The sequence below is a fragment of the Gossypium hirsutum genome, chromosome A13, assembly GCF_007990345.1.
Source record: "Gossypium hirsutum isolate 1008001.06 chromosome A13, Gossypium_hirsutum_v2.1, whole genome shotgun sequence".
NCBI lineage: Eukaryota > Viridiplantae > Streptophyta > Magnoliopsida > Malvales > Malvaceae > Gossypium > Gossypium hirsutum.
Window position 1 is genome coordinate 4636282 of NC_053436.1, and position 12395 is coordinate 4648676.

A 12395-nucleotide genomic window follows, 5' to 3' on the forward strand; every position below is an offset into this window, starting at 1 on the left:
TACTTTTATAATATCAAGTTAGTCCAAAGAGTTGATCCCTTTAATTATTTTAATTAAAATACTCATTCCGACTTATCATATTCGAAATAGATTTTTTTTTTGTGTTGAATAATGCTTTTAAAAAAAATTTACGTCAATATTTTAATTAGAAAAATTAAAGATGTTAACAATTTGGATTAACTAATATCATTGTAAAAGTAAATGACGAAATTATATCAAATTAAAATATAAATACTAAATTCCAAATATGAGCATAATAAAAGGATCAATGAGAGAAGTGGGCATTCTTTTTCTATATAGATACATAAATTTCCCCTCTAAAAACATCTTTTTAATATATACAAATATCTATATCGCCACCATAAGTTAAAATGTTCATTTTTAAGAAAAAGTTAGCTTCATTATTTTAACCGAAATAATTAGAGATAATAGCTATTTGAACATATTAGTGCCATTATTTTTAAGAAAACATTTTTTAGAGCTTTAATGTTAAAACATATTAAATTGAAATATTATTTTTTTAGGAAAGACCCAAAATTAATTTTTTTATTTAATCGAGTGGTTAAAATGGATTAGATTAAAACATTATATTTTAAGAGGAGTTAGAAATATAATTAAACCATGTAATTAAGTGGTTTTACGAAAACAAATCGTTTAAAATTGAAGTCATTTTGGGTTCGAATATAATTTAATTATTAAAAAAATTATAGAAAAAGCCAAAAATGTGGCAGCTTATCCAAACATCTTACATTGACATATTAACAAACATGTTGTGCGCAAAATTCCAATCAATTATAAGTTGATTATCTGAAGCTGACAATTTTGGTGTAGGGTTTGATGAATTAAAAATCTATCAACAAAATCAAAAACAAAATCCCAAGATTTGTCTTTGCGTACAAAGTACAATACAAAGCAGAATCTCTCAATCATGCTGACATCTCTCCGTATGCTGCCTGTCCTATGAGGTGTAAAAACAATCAAATCATTTATAGAAGGTAATCAATGCCCCCTGAAAGAAAAGGAAATACATAAAAAAGGGGTTAATCAATGAAATAACAAAGTGCAATGTATTTTATTGTTCAATTATTTTATACACAAAAAAAGAAAAAAAAATAAGCAGTGAGAGAGAGAAGGGGGAGCCGCAGACCAGTGCCTCGCCGAAACTTCAAAGAGTCACAGACCCCAATTTTTTTAATGGATAATAAATAAATTAAAAAAAGAGAAAATAATGGGACTAGGGTTTTACAGATGGAAGTCTCTGGAGAGAAAGAGTAGGTAATTATTTATTTATTTATATATGTGTATGTATGTATGTATAGGTACAAAGAGAGAAAGAAAGGAAAGAAAAGGGAGATTATTATAGTATGAATATGATGAGGAGGCAACGATGTTATTTGGATATAAGCATTGGAGAAGAGCTTGAGGGAAGGATAATAGTGGAACTGTTCAATGATGTAGTACCCAAAACTGCAGAGAATTTCAGGGCTCTTTGCACTGGTGAAAAGGGCATTGGCCCTAACACTGCTGTTCCTCTCCACTACAAGGTCCCTTATTCTCTTTCTCTCCCTTTTTGTTTTACCTTATTGTAAGGATTTTGCTTTCTGGGGTCTTTGCTGGTTTTGCTTATGGTTGTATGAAATGGCTTTTGTGTCTTTGAACTTGTCCAAAGTAACGGGGTTTTCTTTTCTTTGTGTTCTTGGAATGAGAGATTGATTTTTTTCCAGATGTTGTATATAAGTAATTCATGCTGTTTATTTGTTGTCAACTTGAATCTTGTTGTTGTTGTTGTTACTTGTTTCCTGATTTTGCTGATGGATCTTTTGAACAAGAAAATCTGGAATCACTTGGAATTTTGTTTTGGTTGTTTACTTGTGTCAATCTCCAAGTTTTTGAGGTTTTTCTGTGATTGTTTCTTCATTCTATAGTAAAAGCTTCAATCTTTTTGATCATCCTCAACATACCTTGACATCAGTTTCTGGCAACCAGCATGTCATTAAGGTTCAATTGTTCTCATCTTTTTTGCTTTAGTAATGCCATGTTAACTCATCTTTAATCAGATGGAAGAAAGTAGAGATGTCATCTAACTTTTTGTGATGCTACCAATGGTTTGTCTATGAAATGCTCTTACGCTGTAGTGCTGGTTTTGAGACCTAGAAATAGAAAAACTTAGGGGGTACTTGCTTTGACTTAAATCATATTCATGATCTTGATTTTAATTTCCATTTTCCAGAAAAGTTATTCCATATTCATTCTTGGACTCAAACAATATGATATAAGCCTGTACTTGTGATCTTCAAAAATTGGATATGTCATTGTAATGCAAGTAGCATATTGCATAAAACGTGCATGAATAGGAATTTCAATGTTAAGTGATTATGCATGACTTTGGATGGGAATTTTATTTTTGTTGGGATTGAACGATATATATGTTTTCATTTCAGGGAGGTCGTTTTCATCGGGTTATTAAAGGATTTATGGTACAAGGTGGAGATATATCTGCAGGAGATGGTACTGGAGGAGAGTCAATTTACGGTTTGAAATTCGAAGATGAAAATTTTGATATGAAACATGAAAGGAAAGGGATGTTATCAATGGCGAATGCTGGTCCTAACACAAACGGTTCTCAGTTCTTCATCACTACAACTCGCACTTCTCATTTAGATGGGAAACATGTTGTATTTGGCAAGGTTGTCAAAGGAATGGGAGTCGTTCGTTCAATTGAGCACGTAACTACTGGTGAAGCTGATTGTCCCACCGTCGATGTTACAATTGTCGATTGTGGAGAAATCCCAGAGGGGGCAGATGATGGGATATCCAATTTTTTCAATGATGGTGATGCTTATGCCGATTGGCCAGCTGACCTCGATGAGAGCCCTGATGAGCTCTCTTGGTGGATGACTGCTGTGGATTCTATCAAGGCTTTTGGAAATGAATATTATAAGGTAATGGGATTATGCATGCTTATGTTATGTGCCTTGGCATAGGATCCAGTCAGAGGTCTAGACGAGAAAGAATTTTTGCTTCGACCTATGGTTACTCAAAAGGCAGATTCGTCCTTGACTGAATCCCCTCTCAAAATAACATTTCTTTATGATAGAATAATTGTTTATCCCTCTCAAAATAACATTTCTTTATGATAGAATAATTGTTTATCTCTTTATTTCATATTGGCAAGAAAAGAGTCCTAATAGAATTCATAACTTAGAGTTTATGAAGGAAATAAAAACTTAATATAATATAGAAAATAAGTAAAAGTAAAAGTCTTAATAAAACTTGATATAATAAATAAATAAAACTGAAAACTTCTATTGCAATAAAAGCGTCCATATCAGTTTATTAGTGCAGTAATGGGTTAATTGCCACATAGCAGTTGCGCGCAACCTTCTTGCTTAACTCGAAATTTCAAGATGGTCTCTTTTTGTGCTAATGGATGTCCTTTAATAGAAACAAGACTACAAGATGGCACTCAGAAAATACCGAAAGGCTCTACGCTACTTAGATATCTGCTGGGAGAAAGACGGGATCGATGAAGGTGATGTCTATTTTCTTTTGCTCTACATGGTATCATCTTTCACTTATTAAGTAGTATGAATCCTAACGCACCATGGTCGTTCTATGTATATTATGTTGTGGCTTTGCAGAGAAGACTTCAAGTTTGCGGAAGACAAAATCTCAGATATTCACAAATAGCTCTGTAAGCTTCATTCTTCACTCTTTGACTGAATCCATCAATTGTTGGGCACTATATTTACTTTCTAAATACCATGTTAGAAAATAACTTTATTCTTTTCTTGTCCGTCAACTTGTAATTTGGACTGATGGTAGTCATCTTACAACATTTTTTCTAATACTTGGTAAGTTATGTTGCTTTAGGCTTGTAAACTGAAACTAGGGGATCTTAAAGGTGCACTGTTGGACACAGAGTTTGCTATGCGTGATGGGGAAAACAATGTGAAAGCCTTGTTTCGCCAAGGCCAGGTTAGTATCTCTCCTTGGTAATAGTTTTTGATCCCTTGGATGCTGTCGGCTTTGGTGCATACTTGGTCTGAGTTCATCATGTCAAGGGAAAAAAATGTTTAGATGCATAACCATAGACCTTCCTTAGAAGCTACCTTTACGGGTTTGCTACTTGGTTATGTTTTTTATGCTCTGCACTTTTGGTCCATTCAAGCACATTACGGTCCTAATGATTTCCAAAACTTTCTGCAGGCAAACATGGCACTTAATGATGTTGATGCTGCTGCTGAAAGCTTCAAGAAAGCTTTGCAATTGGAGCCAAATGATGGTTAGTGGTGAACCTTGATTTGGCTACAATCGTTTCATTTCCTGTTTTTTGAACTTTTTGAATGCGAAATGGGATTGACTAGATCAAGGCAGCTTGTATCGTTATGTTGTTGATGTTGTTAATTTGTGGAACTTCTCGAGACTTTTTTTTACGACTTCTGCAATATATTGTGTTTCAGGTGGTATAAAGAAAGAGCTTGCTGCTGCTATGAAAAAGGTTAGCAAATAAAATCGAATTACTCCCATCTTGTAGCATTACATATTTTACAAAACAAATCTGTTTATGCAATAAAACTTGATGAGCAGATCAATGATCGGCGCAATGAGGAGAGGAGGCGATACCGTAAGATGTTCCAATCAGACACCACTGGTACGTTTTGTCTGTCGGCTCTTTGGCATGCTTTTATTCTTGTCATGTCTTGTGATGGATACCTGATGTTATCTGGGAATGCGCAATGCAGGTGCAGATAACCAATGATAGTTAAGAGCTTCAATTGTCTTTTTTGCCATTTCGTATTGAGATAGTGTTGCTTGGTTCAGGCTTTATTGATTAGGATCTCTTTACCTAGGTATGGGTTTTCCAGCTAATGAAATCGCAGACGAATAATGAAACCGTAGCCCTTTATCGTAGGTGTCATGTTGATTTAACTAAATCTTCCTCGGGTTTCAACGGAAGCAGAGGAAGAATTCCAGCAAAACTCAAACTGTACAAAAATCCGAGGCTTGAACCAATTCTTGATTCTAATGAGGCATTTCATACATAGGAAATTTAGACCCAGACTGATCAATTCCTTCTGTCTTTCTTACAGAATTTGGTATAAAATGTAGAATCTTGACTTGGTATGAAAATTTTATAAAGCCTGCTGTTCTTTTAGCACTTGTTGGCCATGAATTATATAAGGCCTGCTTCTATTCTTTTAGCACTTATTCAGGTCATTTGGGTTAGGTTATTTCAGGTTCAAGTTAGACGAGTTTGGGGAGAATGATAAATTTTTCCTTTCTTTTATGTTAAATCGAATTCGAGTTGGAATTGAAATTTTCAAGTCAATTTTAGACATACACCTTGGATAATAATGAACATTTAAGACCTTATATAACTAATATAATCATACAAGGTGGAAAAGCAGCTTGCCTACTATCAACGTTTCTATACAGTTTTACATACATATACCATAACAATGAAAACAGCTGCCACACAAAACGCAACACGAGTAGTGCCCCCGTTACATACATACATACATACATGCTACTCAATCACATCCACAGTCAGAAGTCTGAAACCACATTCCTCTTCTGTAAAAAACCTAGTGTAGCCTTCTTCACACATGATTCATATTTACAGCTATTTTCAGTAACGGCAAGGGGAAGGGCATAAACATGTTACCGATCATAGAAACTAAGTTCCTTCCCGTAAAAGTTCAACAGTTGCTACCTGCCTCACACGTTGCATAAGTTGCCTTCTGCGATAGATGCCGACCAAACGCAGGATGAGTACTAGAGTAATGGCCGAAAAATCAAACACTCTTCCGATTCCAACGCCCCCTGCAAACATCATATTCTAATGTAACAATAATCATCAAATCGTCTCCTACGGTTGATAAGTGTCTCAGTTTTAAAAGAGGATACCTGTTGGAAGGAAATCAAAAGGTGTGGCTCTGTAGATGATACTTAATAGCATCTGCAAACATGACAGATAGATGAAAAGAGTTTTAAAAAGCAGTAAAAACAGTCATGAAGCTTGTTTTAGTGACATGACCAACTCATTCAACGTAAATACGCATGATGCCTATTTTGACCGATACATTTACAGAAGAAAAGGAAATTTCTGGTAAATATTGAATCAGCTTAACTGCAAAAAGGCGCATCTCGGCAATATATGTGTCATTTGCATCAGGATCCATCAATCCTTGGAATATTTTCTTCATGAAGAATGGTAACTGACGTAGTTTCTGCTAAGAAGAGAAGGAAAAGAAATGTTAGTGGCCTGCTTGCAATGAACAAAACATTCTCATAATGTGGCGAAAAATAAACAACAAAATCACTTTGCAAACTCAACCTATTAAAGGCTAAAGACTAGCAGAAATACCTGAATGTATCCGAGCGCACCTCCTACAAAGAGAAGGTTATACCTCTGTACGCTTTTAAGTACCTGAGTAACTTCTTGGTCCTGCTGTTGCTGCAGCGATGCCTCGGGCATCAAGTTAACAATCTTGCAAGCACACATGGGGCACTTGCATGGCATAGATGCTGATGAATAGTTCCAGAATTGCAAAATGCAACTGCCTGCCAACACCAGAAAGGAGTGGGGACAAGTTGAAAGAACCGAATTGAGGAAAGTTGATTCAAGATCATATATGTATATCGTTCCCTGATCGGGAGTATTTATGGACAAATAACTCAACCCTTTACTCCAAAAGCAAGTCCGAGTTTGCTATAGCAATAACTATGTCAAATGAACAAGCTTTTGGTAGAAAAATGACAGCAATGTCAAACACAGAACGCAGCAACAACTCAGTTAAATACAAACAGCGCAAACGCCAAACTCTGTGACACCTCCCCTTCCTCCTATGATCCGTAAGTTGTGGTAAATTTCTAGCATCTAATCATGTTCACATGATTGAATGTCAATCCCATTAAGTTACACGGACTCGAATGTATCTGACATCAGCATGGTTAGAATTTTTAAAAATTTTCCGTGTATTTGAAAGATCTTGGAGGCCCATGGTCATATCTTTATATCCATATGTCTAAAAATGTGTCGAACGCGGATGCTTCAAGAAGAAATGAAGAGTCCAAGCAAGAGAACCAATATATATAAAGAAAAGGAAACAAATCCTCGCTGAAAATGCTCGTACATTGTAACTTATACGAGAAAGAAATATGCAGGCAAAGGTCCCATAAAAAGCGTCCACCTTCTCTATAATTCTTTAAAAAGTTCTTTTTTTTAAAAAAAAAAAAAGGAGAAAGCAATGAGGCAAAGGAAACTTGTTTCCTAGTAGCACGGATTCTTTTCTTCAAGCAATGTACCGCCTTATTCATGCCGCAAACAGGACATTAGCCCATAAATAATATGACAGCAAATTTAATATTCGAGCTTGAAATTTTAAGATCACATAATGTCTATACTATGTATGTATTTTCTCCGAATTTTATCTTGGTTTAAGTCTTCTCATGCATGTCATGTCCGGTGATTATTAGTTTGGAAGCTGATCTTGGTTATCAAAAAAAATTTTGTTTGAGAATGGTTTCCTACAGGTAGCTTTCTATGAATTCAAGATGTTTAAGTAATACGAGAAAAACTCTGATGAAAAAAAAAAATATTTATATATATTCACGAATCTTAATTCATGCTTGCAACTAAAATTTGAACATCACTTGCAAATTTCATGGCACAAACCCTATTTCCTTTGAAAATTTTCTCAAGGACCAAACCTAAGACATGTAACATCCAAATAAAAAGAAGAAGGAAATAGAAGAATTACCACAATACCAATGGCCACAATTGGATCGACAAGGAACGGTGAAAGAACCAAAGCAAATTGGGCAGCAATCATCATCGGGAGGGGTTTCTGTAAACCTCTTGTTCCCTCTAGATTCCTCAAAGTTTCTTTCTTTTACCTCTGTTTCCATTATCCTCTCTGTTCTTTCTTTCTTTCGTTTTTCTTTTTCTTTCCGCTTTCAAAATGTCTTGCGCAAGATATTTTCCACCACTTTCTCAGGAAAATGCGGCGTGCTAAATGTAAGGAGTGTAAAAATGTAAAATGCGTGCCCCTCCATAGATATATTCCCGAGTTTCCGCTTAGAATCGCGTAAGAACTGTTTTGGCCTTTTGGTAGGCAATGCCAAATCTGCTCTTTCTTTTCCATTATTTTTTAGTATTTGCATAATTTAATCCTTTGGCGGATTTTTTACTATGGTCAATTTTTTATACAATTGCTTAAAAGTAATTATAATTCTTCTCGATCCTTACATAGAAAGATAAATGCAATTCAGTACGCTCAAATTTATGTCATCCTATATTGACAGCAATGTCGATGCCAACATATATACTATATACTATATGATATATATTAGTTTTTGTTTGTTTATCTCATCTAGGGGTGAGTATTCGATTGAGTCGAGTTGAATCGAGTCAAAAAATTTCGAGTTAGTCGAGTTGACGAATCCTATTTTTGCAACCGAATTCAATTTGAAATTTTTTCAAATCGAGTCGGATCGAGTGAAAAAATTTCGAGTCGAGTCAAGTCGAGTTAAAGAATCCTATTATTTATACTCAATATTACGTTTATATGGACCAGTTATTTAACTAGTAAACGAATTACAATATTATTTAACTACATAAACAATATAATTTACTAAATAATTACATGTAAAGAACTATTTTAGGTATGCAAAATAACTATATATAACGTTCTAAGATGATCATTGTAGCCAAAATTTGAGTCAACTACATAAGCTATTACACCACACGCATAATTATATTTACATAGTGCATAATTATGCATCAAGAACTATCTTATATACAAGATAGCAAAATGATATACCAAAAGCATGATATAGGGATACTTGTCACTACTACACAAAATATGATATAACAAAATGATACACCAAAAGTATAATATAGATCGTCATGGTGTGACGCTCCAAGACTCGAATTCAACAAAATAAATTCAAGCTTTGTACACAACAAAATCCAAAGTTTAACCAACTGTTTTGACCAAATCAAAGCAAATTCAAGGTTGAAGTTTTCATAAGGTTTAACAAAATATCTATTCCAAAAAGTTAAAATCAAACTATCTTCAAGCTTCATCTTCTTCAAACACTGTAGATAGTACCGACAATTCTGTAACAAAAATAAAAATGTATTCTTAAACTATGAAAATCTTTACTAGAAAAATTAAAAATAAACATTCAATTTTGTGAGTTGTAGTTAAGTATGTTACCATCTTCATGTTTCGATAACTTTGACAATTCTAATAAATATCAAAAGAGAAAAATGTTAGTTAAATTGTGAGAATATTTATAAAAATAAATAAAATAAGCAATTAACCTTTTGGATTAAAGTTAGTCCCTTACCATCATCTATATTTTGAAGTTCCTCCACATACTCCTCAAGGTTGATAGGATCTTTTGACCTTCGAAGCCAATCTTGTGTGCAAACCAAAGCTTCAACCATAGAAGGAGTCAAAGAACTTCTAAAATTATCTAGTACACGTCCACTCGTGCTAAAAGCACTTTCGGATGCAACAGTTGAGATAGGAACGGATAACACATCTCGAGCCATTTGCGCAACAATTGGGAATCTTGGACTATTAACTTTCCACCATAATAACAAATCAAATGAATCTGAATTATTTTCACAATCTTCTCCCAAATATCTATCCAACTCCGATTTACTTTCCAAGCCAACACGTTGTTTTTTCTTCATATATTGTTGCATGATTAAGCCTATCTTCGGTTTTACTTGATCTATTTCATTTTCACTTGAACTTGGAGCTCTAGTAGGAAAATTACTTTCAACTTCAACGTTCATGTGATGATTTCCCTCAATAATTGCAGAATATTCATCAAACAAATAATGCAATTCTCTATTGACCATCCTTATAATGTCATCTGCAATAGTAGGAAAAAGCAAGTTGACTCCAAATGCAAGAAAATTAATTTTGCGTCTTGGGTCAAAGATAACTGCTAGATAAATAAGCAAGTTCATCACTTTTGAATCACCCAAGTACTTCTTGTACTTGTCATTCATTTTTGAAGCCATAGACATTATGTCTAAATCCCCACAATGTCTCCACCCATCAAGAAGACAATGCACATCTGTGACTACTTCAAAAAAGTATTAGAGGTGACATGTAATGATCCAGACACCTTCAATGTAAGTTCATGAAAAGGCTCAAGCACTTTTGTAACTCTTCGAACATTTTCCCAATCATCACATGTGGGGACTCCATATCCAGCACTAAGGTCAAGAAAAAAGTTATGATCATCATGAACATAAGCTTCAAACACACATTCATATTTTTCAGCCACATTTAACATCATATAAGTTGAATTCCATCTAGTAGGCACATCTAGACATAAATGAGCCTTAGTACCTACCATTTCTTCTTTTGCCCGATGGTTAAATTTAAATAACCTTGATGGTGATGCTCTAATATATCTCACAGCTCCTCTAACTCGGTCCACAGATATAGAAGCGTCCTTAACCCCTTCTTGAACAATGATATTAATAATGTGTGCCGCACATCTCATATGTATATATTTACCATTCGCAACACAAGCTTTTCGATGAACCAACTTCTTTCTCAAATAATCAACAGCAACATTGTTAGAAGATACATTATCAACAGTAATTGCAAAGACCTTCTCAATCCCCCAATCCCGAAGACATTTCTCAAGGGCTTGACCAATGCTCTCACCTCTATGAGCAGAAATTGGGCAAAAGTTTATAATTCTCTTTTGTAACTTCCACTCATCATCTATCCAATGAGCTGTTAGAACCATGTAGGATATCCTTTGCAATGACGTCCAAGTGTCTGTCGTCAAACAAATTCTACTTGTCTCTTTTTGAAAAGATTGCTTTAATGTATTCTTCATGGAATTAAATAAATCAAGACAACCTTTTCTAATTGTCCAACGAGATGGAAGATGAAACCTTGGGCATGCTATAGAAATAAAGAACTTAAAACCCTCCCTTTCCACAAAATTAAAAGGCAATTCATCCGTAATGATCATATTAATCAATGCATCTCTAATATCATCTTGATTAAACACCCAAGTTGCCAAATCTACATTTTCTTGGCTAGATTTTGTAAATGCAAGTTCTGCTTGTTTAAGATCAGAGGTATTACCTCGGGGTTTTTTTGAGCAAGTCTTCAAATGGTTATTTAAATTGGTGGTAGAAGCCCCGGTTTCCATTGTGTAGGTGACATCGCAATAATTACACTTTGCCCTATTCTCCCCATCTTCTGTTGAGTATTTGCTGAAATGTTGCCAACAAGGTGCCCTTGGTTTGGTCTTTCTTCGAGTATTTCCCTTCTTTGTTATGCAAACAACTTTAGTAGGAGAAGTAGGTGTAGCTTCTTGTAATGCTTTTTTGCTTTGGGACTTTTGGGATGATATTGAGTCATTCATCTACAAAAATAAATATAATCAATTAAAATTACAAAATAGTCAAGGGTCATAATTCCATCAAAGTTTTATACTAATAGATATGTTCCACACAAATATCCATCAACAATTCAAATTAAAGCGTTCAAAATTAACTCAAAACAAAAACAATGGAGTAACTTCAAAATTAACTCAAAACAAAAACAATGGAGTAACTTACTTATAAATATACTAATTTAACTTATTGAATATATTAACGAAACATATAATTGAGCAAACGTAACAAAATTTTTTAAAAAATGAGAATAAAAAGCCAAAATTTTAAAACTCTTATTTAAAGAGTTGTGGTTCACATAAATAATAATAATAAAATAAAGTCTACAATAAATAATATAAAGTAAATCAAAAGTCAAAAATGAAAGAAGCTATAAGTCCATAACACTTCTTTTGAGAGATTGGGGTGAGATTTCCAGTCATTTCAACTAATATTTGTAATGGATAGAGATTAACAAATTATTTTAGCCTACAAATCATTCACATCCACATGTTTAAGAATAGAAATTGAATGAACTAAAATTCCATCACGTTTGTCACATACTGTTTAAATAAAAGTAATAACCATAACATTATGAGGCATTAACAAGTTAAAGCTCTGTTTTTTTGTTCTTTTGCAAAATTAATTTAATTTTAATTGGCTTTTATAATATATATATATCTATATATATGTATAATATAATATATGCATGGCTTAAATGAAGCTAAATGGAATATATGCATAATGCATTAATATATATATATATATATATGCGTATGACTTAAATGAAGCAAAACATTATATATATGCATTAATATTAAATGAAGCTAAACAGTATACATATGCATTAATATATATATATATGCTTGGCTTAACTCAAGCTAAACCTGCTAATTATGATATATATATGCAATTATGCATGACTTAAATGAAGTTAAATGGAATATATATGCATTATGCGCAT

General features: G+C 33.6%; 2 protein-coding genes across 7 annotated transcripts; one reads left to right on the forward strand and one right to left on the reverse strand.

Moving 5' to 3' along the window:
• The first annotated feature begins 883 nt into the window (after positions 1 to 883).
• LOC107894252 (peptidyl-prolyl cis-trans isomerase CYP40) lies at positions 884 to 5158 on the forward strand. Of its 4 annotated transcripts, none has more exons than XM_041084555.1 (10): positions 884 to 995; positions 1320 to 1544; positions 2442 to 2942; positions 3445 to 3532; positions 3642 to 3694; positions 3874 to 3978; positions 4210 to 4285; positions 4464 to 4501; positions 4591 to 4654; positions 4746 to 5158. In XM_041084555.1, exons 2-10 carry the CDS (start codon positions 1365 to 1367, stop codon positions 4760 to 4762), a joined length of 1122 nt encoding a protein of 373 aa, XP_040940489.1. In that variant the 5' UTR covers positions 884 to 995; positions 1320 to 1364; the 3' UTR covers positions 4763 to 5158. The 4 variants fall into 4 exon arrangements, with proteins under 4 accessions (XP_040940489.1, XP_040940488.1, XP_016675004.2 ...); XM_041084554.1 differs by lacking the exon at positions 884 to 995 and having other exon boundaries at positions 1068 to 1544; positions 4746 to 4764; positions 4854 to 5158; XM_016819515.2 differs by lacking the exon at positions 884 to 995 and having other exon boundaries at positions 1068 to 1544.
• Positions 5159 to 5352: 194 nt separating this feature from the next.
• LOC107894691 (E3 ubiquitin-protein ligase RNF170) lies at positions 5353 to 8073 on the reverse strand. 3 transcript variants are annotated; one of them, XM_041084556.1, is made up of 5 exons: positions 7767 to 8063; positions 6371 to 6567; positions 6135 to 6236; positions 5911 to 5962; positions 5353 to 5826 (listed from the first exon to the last, which is right to left on the reverse strand). In XM_041084556.1, exons 1-5 carry the CDS (start codon positions 7912 to 7914, stop codon positions 5681 to 5683), a joined length of 645 nt encoding a protein of 214 aa, XP_040940490.1. In that variant the 5' UTR covers positions 7915 to 8063; the 3' UTR covers positions 5353 to 5680. The 3 variants fall into 3 exon arrangements, with proteins under 3 accessions (XP_040940490.1, XP_040940491.1, XP_040940492.1); XM_041084557.1 differs by having other exon boundaries at positions 6135 to 6233; positions 7767 to 8057; XM_041084558.1 differs by having other exon boundaries at positions 5707 to 5842; positions 7767 to 8073.
• Between the last annotated feature and the right edge of the window lie 4322 nt (positions 8074 to 12395).